Source organism: Falco cherrug, chromosome 1, assembly GCF_023634085.1.
Source record: "Falco cherrug isolate bFalChe1 chromosome 1, bFalChe1.pri, whole genome shotgun sequence".
Lineage (NCBI taxonomy): Eukaryota > Metazoa > Chordata > Aves > Falconiformes > Falconidae > Falco > Falco cherrug.
The window spans coordinates 23,700,479-23,717,753 of record NC_073697.1 but is presented as its reverse complement, the minus strand read 5'-3'; the positions used below and the strand labels follow the sequence as shown (position 1 = coordinate 23,717,753).

General features: G+C 59.3%; 1 protein-coding gene across 2 annotated transcripts; it reads right to left on the bottom strand.

The window, feature by feature from the left end:
* Window positions 1-1,410: 1,410 nt before the first annotated feature.
* Window positions 1,411-16,714, bottom strand: RBPMS (RNA binding protein, mRNA processing factor). Of its 2 annotated transcripts, XM_055708894.1 has the most exons (9): window positions 16,596-16,714; window positions 9,893-9,970; window positions 9,320-9,358; window positions 9,121-9,183; window positions 8,226-8,376; window positions 7,231-7,361; window positions 5,314-5,383; window positions 3,817-3,922; window positions 1,411-3,052 (listed from the first exon to the last, which is right to left on the bottom strand). In XM_055708894.1, the coding sequence occupies exons 1-7, from the start codon at window positions 16,656-16,658 to the stop codon at window positions 5,321-5,323; spliced, it is 588 nt and encodes a 195-aa protein (XP_055564869.1). In that variant the 5' UTR covers window positions 16,659-16,714; the 3' UTR covers window positions 1,411-3,052; window positions 3,817-3,922; window positions 5,314-5,320. The 2 variants fall into 2 exon arrangements, with proteins under 2 accessions (XP_055564869.1, XP_055564880.1); XM_055708905.1 differs by lacking the exon at window positions 7,231-7,361.
* Between the last annotated feature and the right edge of the window lie 561 nt (window positions 16,715-17,275).

The following is a 17,275-nucleotide window of genomic DNA, read 5'->3' as shown; positions in this document are numbered from 1 at the left end:
ATTTTCTCATTTTGGTTTTTCCAGTTCTGCCTGTTCGTAACAGCCCCCCCTCCCCCCCGGGACTTGTCCCTGGTATCGGATGCCAGTACTGGCCTGGGAGTCCCTGGTCCCATTTTGCAATCTCCCGGTGTCAGCCAGCAGCTTGGGCCTTCCTGTAAGTGCCCCAACGGTCATGGGGAAGGAATGTTCCCCCGGCTGCATAGGGAAAGGTCACCACGGGCAAAGGGGACTCTGGGGCTGGGTGAGCAGCTTGCTGCTCCCACCCCTTGCTGATGAGGGCAGCGCTGATCAGCACGAAGCCGAAAACATTTTGGGTTATGGTGGAAATTTAAAGAAACAAAAAATAGAAAAAACGGTTCAAGAGGTTAAATATTTTCAGCAAGGCCCTGCTTCCTTTTGCAGGGCAGATCTCGGAGCAGATGCTGTGCCCAGGCAAAGTCCAGGAGGATGCGTGCGTGCTTCATCGCTTTCTTAGCTGGAGGATGTTTACTGTTGAATCCGCTCCCCAAAGCATATGCACAGCTCACTAAAGTGGTGCCTGGGACGGTGGCGTTGACCAGCTGGGCTGAGCAGTGCGTTGCGCTCACAGCTCGGAGCTCCCTTCCCTTCCTCCCGAGGCCTGCCAACAAACCTCTCCCCTGCATGCAACTCGGAAACAAAGCCGTGACTTGCGGTGGCTGCGGGGGGATTAGCATCCAACATTAAGGGCTTAGCTCCCTGGCTCATCCCTGCCAGCCGGGGGTTTCAAGTAGCACACCAGCATGCCTTGTTCTTCCGCCTTCGATGGTTTCTAGCCTGTTTTAATCATGTCCTTTACACACCGTTCTCTGGGCTGCTTTTGCTAAGCTGGAGTTTGTTCCTGGTACTTTGTTTTCAGAGCCTGGCCCGTTGGCCAAGGCTCCTGGGGATGCTGGTCACATTTATCAGGGCGGGGGCGGAGTGGAGGAAGGAGGAGGAATTTCTAGGTTGGGCTTACGAACAGTTTTTCAAAATTCTCAGCATGTTAAAAAAAAAAAAAAACCAACAAACCACGATAATCTGGCCCTTCGTCTCTAGGTTACGTTTGCCTCTGCTGTGGCTGAGCTCATGGAAAATTGCAGCTTAGCTCCTGCGCTCAGTGCCAAGGTTAGTAGGTTTAAAAACTAACCGATAACATCTTTGTAAATTTAGGAGTCATTTCTTTCAAGCCTGCTGATCCTTCCAGCCTGGATTTTGGAGCTTTCCTAGACATCCAAGTGAGCCAAACGGTCCGATGGTATCTGCCCTGGAAATTCAGCGGTCCCTCAGGAACATTGCCTTCAAATACCCCAAGGGAGGAAGAAGGCTGCTGTTCCCCAAGGCCCCCGAGGGGTGTATGTTGAGATCCTTCTCCCTGTTCCCGACAGACACAGCACACGATGACGCTCTGCGTGTAACTTACAATAATCACTGGTTTTATTTTTAAAAAATTACAATAGAAAAGTACCTTTAAACGTATTTCCAAAAGCGGAGTAGACAATGTGGAAGCTTCTCTCCTCTCCACAAGACAAATTACAGGAAATAGTTTGCTAAAAGAGTTAGTCCGTTGCTTGGAAACGCTGGTATCGTTCCTTATAGAGCCGCTCAGAGGTTTGTCTTGGAATTGATTTCTTCTCACGTCGCCTTTATCAATCCCACTCTTTACAGAAAACCCCAACGGGACAGTTTCCCATCACACCATCTCACTCTCCCGCCCTGCCCCAGCTCCGGCAGCCGAAATCTCAGCCATGTTATTTTGGCCCACCCACAGAATAAAAGGAAGAAGGAAGAAAAAAAGGTTATGGTGTTTCACAAGGCCACGGGCACCCCATGTCTTCAGTGCAGCTGGGAAACCAGCTATGGTGAAGCCCGTGCAGTGGCTGAGCTCGGTGTACCCTACAGCAGGGATGGGGTAGGGGGGGAAAGGCAGTGAAATTAGTTTTGCGCCTCCTTTTGCAAGAAACTGAAATCTGTTTGAGGTTTTGGTTTGGTTTGCTCTATTTTAAATTTTTTTTTCCCAATTCCTCCTGGAGCAAGGAGACTAGCATGTCAGCTGTCTCTTTGCTGGTACGCTATCTCTGTAAAGGTGACAGATACTGCCCCAGGGGTGTTAGCAACCTCCCTTCTTGTCTTCGCACACGGAAATGTGGAAATGCTACGCAGTGAGCAGCTGGACCAGCATAACCTTAACGCTAAAACCCCAGTTCCGCCCAGCACTTTGGCGTAACGGTAGGAACGTGTCTAAGCCCCTCGACTCGCTCGGGACTCACACCCAACCTTGAGTAAGCTGGCGAACCGAGGGTTTGTTTTCTTTATCTCATACAGCAGTTTACGTTGCCCGTAACAACTTCAAGCAGTCATCGCAGGAGGAGGAGGCAAATTGTCACCTTGCTACATGTGCGGGCTGTCTGCCCATCCCTGATCCGAGCCGTTGTACCATGCCGAAGCTTTGCACAGCAAGCTATTAACATAGCCCTAAGGTAAAAAAAATCACCATAAGAAAGTTTCTGATTGTCCTGCCTGGTTGTCATTTGGTACAACTGGGAAGAAAATGGGAATGCTGTAAGTGTCCGCAGACGTCTTGCTGTAACAGCCGGAGCACAATTCCTACAAACCCGAATCGTGTGTCTCAACATCTGCACGCACGTGAACATCATGCCTTCGACATGCAGCTGATGGGGCAGGGGGGGTGGATAGAGACTCTTAATTACACGCATTCAAAAGTCAAGCACAAAAACCTGTGGTCCGACCCAGTGTAAGATTGTCCTATTTAGGAGGTTTGGTACAAAAATACTTGCTCTCGTTTCGCTTTTTTTGTAGTCTGCTTTCCTATGGTTCTGTTTGAAAAGCCTTTTCAAACACTACAGCGATGCCTGTCAAACCATGCTTTCAGAAGTAACACACTCTTTCTTACAAATATACAGTGTAAAAGAGGAAAATATTATTACTAGGTATGCTTTTCGGTTTTCTTCTAGGAGAGCAGATGTGTGATAGAGGCTGTGGGAAAGTCTTGGAGGAATCCAAACGTGTGAGGGGTTGTTTTTCTTTTTCAAGCCTGTAACAACAGAGAGAGGTGTTAAGACAAAAAAAAAAAAAAAAAAAAAAAAAGCAGCCGCAATCTTGGACTGAGGCAAAGTGGGAAAGGGAATGTGGTTAATCTTTCTTCCTTTGCGGGGAAGCTCCCGTGCCGCAGTGTGGGGGAGAGGCTTGTTTGGGAAACAGGGCGAGGAAGGGAGCGCAGTACATGCAGTGACAGCAGTGCATGCAGTGACGGAGCTCCATGGACAGTTGTTTAACCAGGAAAGAGCAAGGTGGGAAATGCCTGCGGGGAGAGCCGGGGCTTCCCAGGCAGGGGGGAAGGACCACACTGGTCCCAGTTCACTCCTCCCGATGGCTGTAGCCCCTGGGCTGTTAACTGAGGCACCAGCTGGGAAGCCGAGAGTTAAGTTTGAGTTGAATTTTGCACTTAAGAGGAATTCAGTCTCTTGATCCAAGGCAGGAAGCAGGACAGCAGCAAGATGAGATTACAGGGGGTAATTCAAAGCCGAGAGGCATTCCTCGGCTGCCGAAACTCTCGCCCCAGATATAACGATAAACACGGGAATGACAGAGCCATGGTTCCATGCTGGAGGTGCTGTGCCATAATGGGAGCAGCGATGCCACCCGGCAGGGATCAGTCCCAGGGACGTGCCTGCCTCACTGCCCGCTTCTTCAGGGACATCATGTTGGCTTGGTTGCCCCCCTACCCCCTCCCCAAAGCAGCAAACCCCCCCGGGGCCGCGTCCCCTGGCGTGGCTGGGCGCCGTGCTGCAGCCTTACCAGCACACTGTGGTTTTGTGGAGAGCATGCCAACCCAGTAGCCGCCTTGGAAGACTCCATTAATACCCACAAGACTGACTGTAGGCCACCATCACACACCTGAGACCTGCGAAAGGACACAGCCAAGGATTAGGGACACTGGCAGGCGCAGCCGGGGTGCACTGCGGGGAGAGGTTATTTTTGCAGTGGCCGGGATCGGTGCCTCCTAAGGGGACAGCTGGCAGCTTAACCCTGCCCTGATGGACTCCACGCAGCAAGGACAGGGAGGATGAGGCAGGAGAGCCGGGTCGGCAGCAGAACACCTTGCTGGGCTGTGCCATAGCCCGCCCTGGCCAGAGGAGCCTGGTGGGGAGCCAGGAGGTCCCCAGCCTTCCACCCTTGCTGCCCATTGCGGCTGCTGGGATTGCTGTGGGGAGGTGGACCTGATCCAAGGGATTCACTCATCTCCCCTTCCCAAATACGGCTCTGCTTCAATTTTAGCTGGAAACATTGGCAGGTTCCGTATTTTGGAAGAACCACTGGTTCCCAAAGCATCACCACTCCCTATTTTTATCTGCTGGGCCTAAAATAGCCGGTAAATGCTTTGTAGATCCAAGTCCCGGGTCTGAACCCAAGAAGCCGGTCCTTCTGCCCTCGCCGGCTGAGCAAGCCTCATGGCCACGGCGCAGCCTGTGGGTGCCAGGCGGACAGGCACAGCGGTGGCACGGGAGGATGGGCAGCCGATGCCGGAGCCTTCCCACCTCCTTGGATCTGATGGGATTTCTCCACAGGCTGGTGTGGATGTGGTGCAGGAGACTTCCCGGCGGACAGCAGCAGCGGCGGGGGATGGCGGCTGGGCTGGGATGGTCAGGGCAGGCTGGGATCACGGGGAAAGCAATGCTCAGCATCAGCAGAGCCTCCTTCCCCTTTTCCATTTGAATCCCTTGTGTTTATCCACAAAAGGCCGAGTTATTTGGAGAGCGTATCTTGCAAGGCTTTTTTTCATCTGAAGAGGTCCGAGGTGTAACCAGACCAGCCCCCTCGCTCTGGCTGGGCAGACAGGCACTCGGTAACGCCACGCTTCTTGTGGCAGCCCTGGGCTGCCAGGAGGGTTCTCGTTAAGGTTTAACGAGCTGTTTGCGTCACAGTGAGGCTGCCTTCAGCCAGGCGGCCCTGCTGCCACCTTCATTTGTAGGACCGTGCCATTGCCACGGCCCCCGGGGCATGCAGCCTCTGCTGCTGCAGCAGCATGGGCCGTGAGGCACGGGATATCTGGGAAAGCAATGGTGGGTGGGTGATGGGGTGGATGACGGTGGAGATGTCCCTTTCCTGGGGGCAGGGAGGGCGGCCGGACCTGCGGTACCTGCCAGAAAGTGGCCTCGCCAGCGCAAGGGTATGGTCTGGCCACCCGCCCTGGGCTGCTGGAGAGTGGCAGCAGGGGACAGCTCAGGGTAAGGGTGGAGGTGGCCACCAGCCCACCGCACCAGAGAAGGATGGGCACAGAGAGGTAGCGCTTACCCGGCATTCAGCAGAACTGACGGGACTTCCAGCCCTGAGAACCAGCCTCGGAGGGAGGGAGCCAGCGCATCTGCAAAGACAAGAGGGGCGCAGGGTGAGAGAGGTAGTGGCTGCCCACCCTGGCAAGAGCTGGCTGCCTCCGGGACTCCCCTTTCCTGGCCTTCCCCAGGCACAGGGTGGATGGAGGTCCAAACACAAGCAGCACAGCCATCCCGGCTCCGGTTCGGACAGCAACACCAGCTGGGGCTGAGCACGGCCCCTGGCGTCGCTGCTTGCCGCAGGACCGAGCCGGGCTGGCAGCACCGCGGTTGCACCAAGCAGGAGTGGGCTCACCCCTGCTTAGCATCTGCAAAGTCCACAAGAGACAGGGGCAGAAAATGTCAGGACACCAAAACCCAGTGGCTCTCGATGACGGCCCATGTGCACTCGGTGCTTTGCAGGATAATGCCACATTGGCCCCACCATCCGAGGTTCCCCGTCCCACCGCTCCATGCAGGACCCAGCTGGGGAGGCCATCCTGCAGCGAGGAGCTCCGGGTTGGATGGTGGCTGCCCTCTCCAGCGCTCCCCACCGAAATCCTGCCACCGGCCGCTGCAGGAGGCACGGGGACAGCCTGCAGCCCCTAGCAAAGCAGTGCTGCCTGCTTCCCCACAGCACCCAGGGGCAACAGGAAAGGTGCCACCACCATCCTCCCCACTGTGCTGGCTTTGTAACCACACGGATAACGTTTCTTGGAACAGTGCCCAACATCACGTCTCAGCCTGGGTTTTCCCAGGGGGCTCTCAGGGCCTCCATACACCTCCGTTTCCTCTGCCAGCCATCCCCCTGGCCTCCCGAGCAGCGCAGGTGCTGCCTGTTAGCCATTATTGACAAGGCAAGTATGTAGCCGCAATAATATTTACCGCTGCTCTTCCTATAAACAGCAGGGCCGGAAAAGTCGGAGTTTCATCCAAAGGCTGTGGCTGGTTTGTATGCTGAGTGCTTTTCCTCACCCTCCTGCTCAAACCAGCCCCCATCTGCCTCCGGCTCCCAGCGATGGTGGCTCCGGATAACCCGGCTCAGTTCCAGCGGGCCAGGGCCAAAGCCTTTCGGATGTGGCTTATCCAGAAAATCTGTTTCCGTGCACTTGTTTCCTCCTGCTCACCGCCAAGCCAGAGCCGGCAGTGAGGAGCGAAAGCCGGGATGATGTTGGTGTGGTGATGGCAGCTGATGAGGAGCTGCCCGTGTCCCCCCGAAGGCGGGGGTCTCTTCCCGGCATCCCCGCGATGCCGCTCTAGGAAACATCCCAAAGGCTGGTGCCGCAAAGAAATCCTCCGCCACCCCCATTTCCACTTCTTCTTTTCCCCGCTCCTCTCCCGAGGCGGGTGGTTAATTTTTAACGGCCACGTGCTGCCATCGGAGCCACTGGTGGTGGCAGCCAGCAGAAGAGCACTTGTGAGAAGAGCAGCACCTCGTCAATAATAGATGGGTCCTCCATTTGTGCTTCGCTCACCCTCTCCTCCCCATCAGAGTCGCTTTGCTTCATACCCCGCATCACACAAAGCCACATCCCAGCGATGCCTGAGGGGTGACCGGGGGCTCGGGAGCCCCCAGCTTGCACCGTGCCAGCAGCTGGGTGGCTCTTCGGTGCCGGGAGCGACGGGGCCGGTCCAGCCCCAGCGAGCATCCCTCCCTCCCTGCCTGCCCCTGGTGCGGGCAAGAGCGAAGGTAGGAAGGCAGAGAGAGGCGTTGGGGAGAGGCAGGCAGTGCTGCCCGCGCGCTCAGCTTGGTTTGGGTGCCATCCCTAAATTTCAGGGAGGGGGGCAGTGAGTGCCTGTTAGCCGGGCAGAGGTTAGTGGTGCGGCGAGCACCGAGGGGATGGGGGGGCAGGTCTGGGGCGGGGGGTGAGCGCAGTGGTGGTGGATGGATCTGAATTACCTGGGCGTGCAGCGAAGCGGGATAGGTGAAAGCAGGAGGAGGTAGAGCAGGTGCTAACTCCGCTGGGTACAGAGGGTATGGCCCCCACACTTCAGGGCTACTGGGGTAAAGTGCAGGCACTGTGAGCTCATCTGCAAGAAAAGAAGAAGGAGAGTTAACGGTGACACCGCGCCGCGGCCCTCACCGCCCCACGTGCTGCATGATGGCACCGACGGTCATTCCTTCTCCCCCCAGAGCAGGCACGAGCAGGAGCAGAGCTTCCCCCAGAGAAGTGCCAGCATGCCAGTCGGTGTGCCGACCCGCAGAGCCAGCACTGAGCTTGCGCTCCCGCTGGGAAAACGCAGGGCTCAGCTGGTGGCGAGCAATGCCGTGGGGCTGGGCACATCGTCACTGTGAGGTTTCATTGCCCAGGGGATGCGGTGTCATGGGCACGAAGGAGAGCGTGCAGCTCGTGCCCGCACGCAGCAACGAGGCAAGGAACCGGCGTCCACGTAAGAGCTCTTCCAGCAGCAGAAATGGGTACGGCGTGCTCACGGCAGGACGTCGCTGAGGTCTCCACCGAGACTCCAAGCCATCACTCAGAAACTTGCCAGCACGGTCACGCAGTGCTGCAGGCTCGTCCCACTCCCACACGCCGTGCCAAGGCAGCCGTCACTGCCACCGGCTCCTCTCCAGCGCTGGCAGCCACCTCTGGGCACCCACGGCCACCAGGCCGGCGTGTGTGGCTGGCACTGCCGCTTCCCGCTGGGCATGGCGTTCCCCACCAGCACCCATCCCAGCTCCTTCCAGCATCCCGCACCAGGAGCCCCGCATCCCCACATCCACCCATGATCTCCGCGCAACATCAAATTGCCTGAATAAGGCGTTTTGCCAAGGCAAATGAGGACGAGGGCAACCCCTGGCACCTGCCACCCCAAAAGCCTGCTGGCATTGCAGCGGTGGCGGGGGGGGGCACATGGCGAGGCTCCCTGGGGAGGGCCAGGGCCAGTACTTACAGGGCTCCCGGGCGATGAACTGAGGTACGGCGGTGGGGAGAGGTGTGCTGGGGTTGGGGGTGCCCACCAGCTTGCTCTTGGCCATCTTGGTGTTCGCCTTGGCGAACTCCAGCCGCAGCGTCTGGGGGATCTCGGGGTCGAAGCGGATGCCCTGCGGGAGGGAAGGAGGCATGGCGGCTAGGTGAGCACCACCAAGTGCCAGCCCTGCAGCAAAAATAACTCCTCGTTATTTTTTTATTATTTTTTTTTCAACTTCCAGCCTTGAAATGAGCTAATTTGCCGGCCCCGAGGCGGCTCGCATTCCTCCGGCATCTTTAGCATCGGCACCATATTTGGCAGTCGGCATCCCGCAGCCCAGCTCTTATCCAGAGGGATTAGCAGAGCCAAAAAAAAAAGTTTTACATTGAAAATGAAGACAAGGGGAAAAAAAAAACCAAAAAAAACCACCAAACCAAAACCCGGCAAGGAATCGGAGAACCGGCTCCATGCGGTTCTCCCCGTGACTGTTTTCATGAGGTTCTCTCCACAGAAGGAGCTGCTAAAGGAAAGCAAAATTTGCTTTTGCTTTTGCAGCTTTAGGAGGGATTTTTCCCGCTGAAGAAACAGGAGAGGCTGGGAAAGGCACCTCTCACTGACTCATATCTAAGGCTCTAATCCTTAAGCTTCCAGCCTTCCTGCAGGGCCCTGGGAAAGGCGAGGGGGATGCAGCCCCCCTGGGGGAGGATGCAGATGAGAACAGCCGATGGGGATCGGCTGGAGGGATGGGGATGCTGTGGGGCCAGCTGGGGTGGGAGATGTACATCCCTGGGACGGAGGAATTCGGAGAATATCTGGGGACAACAGGAAAATGAGGGGGGGGAAAACCCCCAAAAATGGAGCAGCCAGGTGCACTCACGTTCAGCGCGTTCTTCGCCGCCTCTGCCTCGGAGCGGCTATCAAAGCTGACGAAGCCCACGGGCTGCAGAGGAAGGAGGGGGGGCACCATCAGTCAGGGTGGCAGGGCACTGGGGGGACCCTTACCCGGGTGACCGGCAGCACCGGAGGAGGGTGGAAGCGTGACGGGGGATGCTCGCCCTGGTCTGAGCGGCGCCTACCTGCTTGGAGGTGAGTTTGATGAGAGACCCTTCGTACCCCTGCGAGGAAAGAATAAAAAAGGGTGTTTGTGGAGATGCCCGTGATTCAGCTGCTCCTTGGAGAGGGAAACCTCCTGCACCCACCACCCGGCAGCCCCACAGCTGGGGGCCATGGGGGGAGCTCACTAAGGCTCAGCACCAGCATGGGGACTCGCTGCTGCTGGATTTGTGTCGGGATGCTGGATGCCTGATAATATCATCCTTTGTGTTTCAAAAGAGCCGGTGCCTGAGCTGCAGGTCTGGCAGGGTGAAGAGACTGGAGAGGTTTGCAGCCAGCACTCTTCTGCTGCTAAATGGGCTGCAAATCAACGTGCAATTAAAACCCTGGTGCAATCAAAGTGCCCAATGCCATCTTCCTATGGTTTACTGGGGGCAAAAAGGTGCAGAACTGTTTCTGTGAATAAAGTGACCGAATTAGACTTTCTGGGGGAAAGCAGCGGGCTCCCAGATCCCCCAGGGTTGGTGGGGCCACAGGGATGGGGCACAGAGCCAGCCCTGCACTTCCACCCCCCTCTCCCCTCCCTAATCTAGTACCTTAAAGGGCCTGAAGAGCAGGTAAAGTTCCCGGGGCTTGATATCCAGAGGCAACCCGCTGACAAAGAGCGTCCTCACCTAGAAAAGAAGAAAGGAGGTTCCTGGGGACCCTCCCTCACTCTTAGCTTGGGGATCCCCCACATCTCCCACAGCCTTAGGTGGTGGCACACCACAGGGATGATGGCAGCCTGAGGGGAACCTCGAGCCTTCAGCCACACTTGGGGGATGTGGCATTTTTGGGAGAGGCATCCCCATCCCTTGGGTGACCATGGAGGAAACTGGTAAGATGCCACGGAAAGGTAACCGAGACCCGTCCTCACTACAGCAACTGCCCTCTGGGTCAAAAAGGCTGTCAGCATCGCGGCACCTTCCACCCTGGTCTGGCAAACAGGCTCTCTCCTGGCATCCCCAGCAGAGCCTTACTCTGCAGACAATGCCTATTGTCTCTGCTTAATTGCAGCAGCTCATTAAGGACTGGGAGAAGCAAATCCCAACTCTTCCTCCTGGAGGAATGGCTCTGTTTTGGAGGGGGCTGGTTTTAAGCAGCTTGTCACCGGTTTATAAAATCACCTTTTAAGGAGTTTTAACTCCTTTTGGGTGGATCTAAATGTTTGCCTTGGTGCAGCATCCTCAAAGCCAGGGCGGCTGGCAGCAACCCTGCTGCCACAGACCCTGAGGGGGGATGCGGGGTTCCCTGGGGACAGGCAAACCCCACCGGGGCAAGACCCGTGCTGGGATGGTTTTGCTTTACAACCAGCTTGTAACTTGTGGAGTGGTGTGGAGCAGGAGACCAACAGCTGGATCTGCTGCCGGTCCCCCTCTCCTCATCCCCAAAATCTCATCCAGACACTTTGGTGACCGATGGCTGGAGACCCACGAGAGCTTGGGGGTGCCAACAGCCCCAACCAGCCCCACCTGGACCCTCCACCCACCCACGCAGACTGCCCATGGTTCAGGGGCTGTATTTAGGCTCAGACCCCCCTGGGGAGGGAGCGGTTGGCTTGGCCTCAGCCCTGCCGTGTCCTTGTGGGTAGGTCTGACACTGAGTGCCATCACCCACCACCTCTGCTCTTGCTGGGGCACCCAGGGATGGTGCCTGTGTCGGTGGGGTCCCTGCCTGGCTCTCCCCCTCAGCTTCAGGCTTGCAAGCCAGCCCCACTCCTGCTGCTGCCGTAGCATCTTTCCAGGAGGCCATCTGGAGGATTTGATGGCTGTAGCTTATTTTTTCAGGCACCCACATGGCTTGTGAGAGCTGGTCTGGAGGGGCTAGACCAAGGTCACCCACCCCAGGTACCAAGCTGCCAGATTGGGGCTGAAGGAGGGGAAAACATTGATTTTTTTTGGGGGGGGGGGGGGCAGGCACACCCTACTCGCTGGGACAGACATATGAAACAACCAGAGACAGACAGCCCAGGCCTATTCTTCTACTGACATTTCTTCTTTCTCTTGCAGATAAGCTATCTACCCCATCTCACAGCCTAGGAGCAGCAAACATTCCCGCTTTGTGTAACAAAACCTCTGGCTGACCTATATCTATTAAATAACAAAAGGTATTCCAGGCTGTTTGCATATAGCCCTTGTGTCAACAGCCCAGTGAGGTGATAACCATCGCTGCTGGTACCCATCGCCGGGTGCACGCTGGGTGCATGGGGGCTGCCAGAAAACAAGCCACCTGTGAAAGTATGGCCATCCGACGCTTGACTCCACTTGGAAAGCAAACCCAGCTCCGGCCAAGAAAGGATGCTCATGGCCTTGCCCAGAGGGATGCTGAGAGCTCCAGCAGCGCAGGCATGTCCTCAGCCTTTCCTGAGCCAGGGCTGCAGTCAGGTACAACCCTGTAGCCTGTCCCCTCTACTGGGACCAGCCATGGGGGGACTGGAAGGCCCCCCCAAGGGCACCTTGGGGGACCCCTGCCTGCTTTCTGCCTAACTTCTGAGACCAGAGGGCGATGGAGCATCCCAAGGCATTCAGTGCTACACCGATGGAGACACTGCCCGAATTTCTCCTGGCAGGGGTTGGGGAAGGATTCACCTGGAGGAGCAACCCTCATGTCCATGAAATTCAATGTAAAGAAGGCAAATTCACTCTTTCCTAGGGGAAAAAATTATTCCCCTTCAGACAGGTCTGCCTGAGGGTGGCCGCTGCTATCCAGGGAACCAGCTTGGAATCCATCCTCCCAGCTGGGTCTGCCTCCTGAGGAGGCTGAGCATCCCTGCCTGTCCCCCCTTGCCTGCAGCATCCCTCACGCAGGGACGGCAGGCTGGCTTCTCGCCTCCCCTCTCCCTAGGGAGCTGCATGAAACACCAGAGGTGTCGAGACACCCGCCGCCAATTTGCTACGTCCCTGAAATCCAAACCCCTAAGAGCCCATCTTGCCAGATCATTTAGCCCCATAGCCGTGCAGCGGAGAGATGAGAGAGATAAAAAACTGAAAAATCCTCCGAAATTCGGCCTCGCAAAGGAAGGGCTCCTCTTCAGTAATGACTTGTTTTCTTTGAAAGTTCAAACGTGGGTCGGCCAAGTTTTAAACCGTAAAATTATACAGCGGTGAGGGGGTGAGGGAGAAGGGCTCTAAAGGATGCCCCAGCTGCTTTCCAGTCCCGAAAGGATGTTTGAGAGCTGGGAGAAGGGAGGAGATACAAGGTCCTAGGTGCTTCCCATCTGCACCCCACAAAAATCTACGGAGGGGCTGGTGCACCCAGCCAAAGGGATATTTGAGTAGGTCCTACGTAAACAGCATCCTTCGGCTGGGCTGGGTAACAAGCAGGTGGGAGGATCTGGGCTGTGTTAAAATGAGGTGGGACTGGCAGAGAAAGGGAGCGTCCTCAGGGACAATTCCCAGCAGGCTGGACGGATATCCTTTTGCCAAGGGGAAGATTTTAGGCGGAAATATTACTCCTGCCCTTAAATGGAAGAGGAGCTTCAGCCCGCAGGGAGCTGCTCCAGGCTTTCCTGTGCCGAGATCCCAGGGATTCAGCCCCCATCCTCTACCAGAAACGCTTCCAGCACAAAATCCTGCCCTTGAGGGTGGAAAAAAAGGCCTTAACAGAGAACTGCCTGGCCAGCAGGCAGGTGTATGCTCTTCCACAGGGAAAAATGACGGCTTCTGGGAGGCGGATCGGGCAAGACGCGTACTCCCGAGCAGCCGGGGGACATGGGTCAGACCTCCAGGTCCCCAGCAGGGCTCAGCAAAAGGAGCTGGAGCAGAGTGGTGGGAGTCCCACAGCCCAAACACCCCCGCTTCAGGACACCCCGAGCTGTTTCATTTCCATTCTGCTCCACAGACATCTTTTAGTTTCTTCTTGGTGGAGCATTTCTCCATCTCTCCTTTCTTGGTACAATCTGGGGTGAACCAAAGGTTTCTTCCAGGTCAGCAGTGCTGATGTTTGCTCCTGGAAGCCGCTGGCCATGGGTGCAGGACCTCGCAGTGACCACAGCCTTGACTCCCTTCAGCGGGGATGGCAGCCACGGGACTGCACAAGGAACACACCAAGTCCTCTTTCCACAGTCCTCCTCTGCTCCTGCTGCTGCACCCCAGATTTGCCAGGGCTGCTGGATGCCACCTCTGCCACCTCGCTCCTGGTTTTTCCCCTCCTGGTGTTTATCATCCCTGCAGAAAGTCTTCTCCTAGCTTCTCCTACTCTCCTCTCCCTAGGAAGCTATCCATCCCACTTCTGGCCTGTCCCTCTCCCCTCTGCTCCCCCATGTCCCACCATCACCTTCTGCTGTCCCCAAAATGCTGTGTCCTGTCTGGGACCAGTTCAAGGGATGCTGCAAAGTCTGGGGGGTTTGCCAGGACAGTCTGGGCTGGGGACACAGAAGGACGTGCAGGGACCCAGGCCAAGAGGTGGCTGGGGTCTCCAGACCATGGCCCAAGGATGGTCCCACCATGAAGAGGTCCATGATGGAGCACTGGCAGCCCTCCTCCTCCTCTTCCTCACGTGAAGCCACAAGCCAGGTTTGCGTCCTGAAGGTGAGCCGGGGAGGCATTTGGCTGCCTTGGACCCCCATCAGATGGCGGCACCCCAAGGGATGCCGGGTGCCCCGAGGGATGCCGGGTGCCGGTCACACTCCCCTGCCCCTGCCCAAACCAGCCCCCCTGGTAAACGTTAACAGGCCCGGGGGGCGGCAGGGAGAGGCGGAAGGCGGACGGGTGATTCATTCACGAGGCATTTCATGTCTCCTTCGAGCCCAGCTCCCTGGCGGCCACCTTTCCATGGGGGCTTGCTTTAATTCTCCACCAGCCGATTAGCCGCTTGGCTGCCCGCCGGCGGGGAGGCACCACCGGGCACTGGACCCCGGTGGTAGCAGGAGGGGGACGGCACGGGGCCGCCGTCCAGCCGTAAAACAGGGAAGCAGAGGTTTTGCTCCCCCCGCCCTGACCCCCCCAAGCAAAGCAGGGTGCTGCCTCTGCCTCCCACCCCCTCCACCCCCCCACCCCCCACCCCCCCCACCCCCGGCGGGGTGCATTCCGGCCCCGCGGGGATTACTCCTTGAGTAAATACTCCCTCTGCTAATGGAGCGTCCTCCTCGGCTGGGTTTAGATTCCTGTGCTGTGTGTACGCATGCCGTCAGCCCGCAAAACTCCCCGACATAAACAAGGCCGAGGCCGAGGGACGCTGGCTCTAGTGGCCCTGGGATGCGGGAGGAGTGGGCTCAGCCTCCAGCCTCGCCACTCGTAGCCGTTTCTCCAGAGCGGTAGCCAAATGGCCAGCAGAGGATGGGAGGAGAGGAGCAGCCCTCCGGGAAGAGTGATTCTGGAGCTGCCGGGGCTGGAACGAGGAAGCAGTGGAGGAAAAGCCAGCGAGAAGCCAAGAGAGCAGATGGGGGATTGCAAAAGAGGAGTGGCGGGCACGGGTGGGGGTCACGCGTGGCCGTGTCCCACCCATGGCTTTGGTCCCAAACCCTCCGAACCCCACGCTCAAAGGAGGGAAGGACGCAGGAGCATGGCGTGGTGCGACACAGGGGCAAACCTCATCCCCTCACCGGGCACCTTCCCCCCAGAAGCCAGCGCTAGGGTCCCCTCCCCGCTCCCCCAGGGTGAGGGATCTGGCATGGGATGGGGATGAGGGCCACGAGCCGGGCTCTCCAGAGCCACTCCGCTACCAAATAAGGCCTCCATCGAGCCTTTTACATGCCATTCTCGCCTGGCCAAAGTGACGTGACCTCCTTTCCAAATTGTTCTGCCCCCCCCCACCCCCCCCATGCTCCTCTGTGGGGACCCCCCGAGCCCACAGCAACCCTGTCCCGGGGGGGGAGGTCCCTCACGGGGGGCAGGCAAAAGGGATGGGGAAGCCACCTCGGGAGCAGGCAGCGGGACTCCTGCCAGCTGGGGGGGCTTGTTCCACCTGACTGACACCCGTCCCAAGATGGGCGCTGCTTCTCCCTCTTTTTTGGGGGGCACGAAGCTGGAAGGCAAGCCCTGGGGAGGAGTAGGGCGCAGTAACCGGGCAGCCCCTTTCCCCTGCGCTTAAGCAAATACTCGACAGCACCGGCTCTTCCAGCCACGGCTGGGAAAAACTCGTGCAGGGAAAATACCTGCCTGGCACTGGAGGAGCACGAGCGGCCATTGCCCTCCTCACACGTCCCCAGCATGGCAGGGGACCCTGGCACCTCGCAGCCGTCCCCTCTGGCCACTCATCATCCCCAGCAGCCCCCCCCCCCGGGCAGAGCGGCATTGCAAGGTCAGGGGATCCCCAAGGGCCAGGGGGTGATGGCCGGCCCCCGGCCCCCCGGATCCAGCCGGGAGCAGGGCGAGGGCTGCCCACGGCCAGCGCAGCGCATGCCGTGCCACCGGGAAAGGCAACAGGCCCTCCATGGCCATCTCCCACCGCCGGGTCCCCCCGAGCCGCAGCGCCTGCAAGCACCCGGGCAGCATGGTTTGCCCCACACCCGGCGAGGCTGCCAGCAAGAAAATTCCCTATTATTGGGGCGCTTTGGGAAACTTTGGGAAGTTTCGTGTCAGAACCACCTCTGGAATATAAAACCAAAGGCAGGCGAGCGGAGCTGTGGTGCGCCCCGGCACTGTCCGTCAGCCAGAGACCCCAGGACAACCCGGCCGGAGCAGGCGGTGAGGGGAGGGCGCGGAGGATCCTGCCCCGGCCGCTCTCACACTCCCAAAGTCCAAATTCCCATCTCAAGGTCACGGGCAAAACCAGGAACTTGGCGGTCGCAAGGGAGAAAGCCCGCTCTCGGCCCCGCGGGGGGCGGGGGGCTGGTCTCCCGTGGGGGGGAGACTGTTGGGGACACCTTTGGGGTGAGCCCCACGAGGGGTGCCCGGCACCCCCCAAGGCACCGGCCCCGCGGGCTGGGGGGTCAGCCTGGTTTGGGGCCCTCCCACCCCGGGAGCTGCGCGTCTCGAGTGGGGCTGCCCCACACCCGGGGGGCTGCCCCGGGGGGTTGCCCCGGGGAGCCGGGGCGCGCCTGCGGGGAGCCCCGGGGGGATGCCGGCGGGATGCGGGGGTGTCCCGGGGATGGGGGGATGCGCTGCCCGCCGCCGGTGCCCCCCCCGCCAGCCCCCGGTACGTGGGGCCGGGGAAGCCGGCGGGCCCCCTCCAGCACGGAGCCGCCCCCGGCGTGGGGGGCGCGGATGGCGGGTGGGGAGGGGGATGCCGGACCAACACCCCCCCCAAAACCCCGACCTCCCCAAACCCAGACACACCGCCCCCCCCGCCCCCCGCGGCGAGGCACCCCCGGCCCGGTACCTCCTCCTCGGGCAGGCCAGTGTCGGCGGGGCCGCCCTCCCGGTCGGCGGGGAGGCTGCTCATGGTGCGAGCGGCCAAGCTGCTGGTCCCGCCGGCGGCAGCCGCGTCCGGGGCGGGCGGGGCGGGGGCTGGGGCTGGGGCTGGGGCTGGGGCTGGGGCTGGGGCTGGGGCCGGCCGGCGGCGGGCAGCGGCGGGGCCGGGGCGGGGCGCGGGGCCGGGGCGGGCCGGGGGCCGGGCGGGGGAGGGGGGGGGGGGGGGCAGGGCTGGGGCCGTGGGACACGGGGTCATGGGCGCGGGAGGGGGGGGGCGGGGCAGGCCTGGGGCACGGGGCAGGAGGCTGGGGACACGAGGCAGGCGGCTGGGGGCATGGGACAGGAGGCTGGGGACACGGGGCACAAGGCTGGGGACGTAGGACAGGAGGCTGGGGACACGGAACAGAAGACTGGGGACACAGGGCAGGAGGCTGGGGGCACGGGGCTGAGGGCATGGGGCACAAGGCTGGGGACACGAGACAGAAGGCTGGGCACATGGGACACAGGCTGGGGGCGCTGGACACAGTTAGGGATACAGGACATATGGGGCACAGTCCCAGGGACATGGGACACTGGACACAGGGTTAGGGACAGAGGACATAAGGCTGGGGATGTGGCACAGGAGGCTGGGGGCACAGGGCACAAGGC

What these genes read in the sequence shown, in the direction of transcription:
- RBPMS (XM_055708894.1), bottom strand. Translation starts at nt 16,658, where the DNA reads ATGAGCAGCCTCCCCGCCGACCGGGAGGGCGGCCCCGCCGACACTGGC. An exon ending in CGGCGAAGAACGCGCTGAAC is followed by an intron (nt 8,377 to 9,120) that starts GTGAGTGCACCT and finishes TCCCTCCCGCAG; the next exon opens with GGCATCCGCTTCGACCCCGA. An exon ending in GTTCATCGCCCGGGAGCCCT is followed by an intron (nt 7,362 to 8,225) that starts GTAAGTACTGGC and finishes CTTTTCTTGCAG; the next exon opens with ATGAGCTCACAGTGCCTGCA.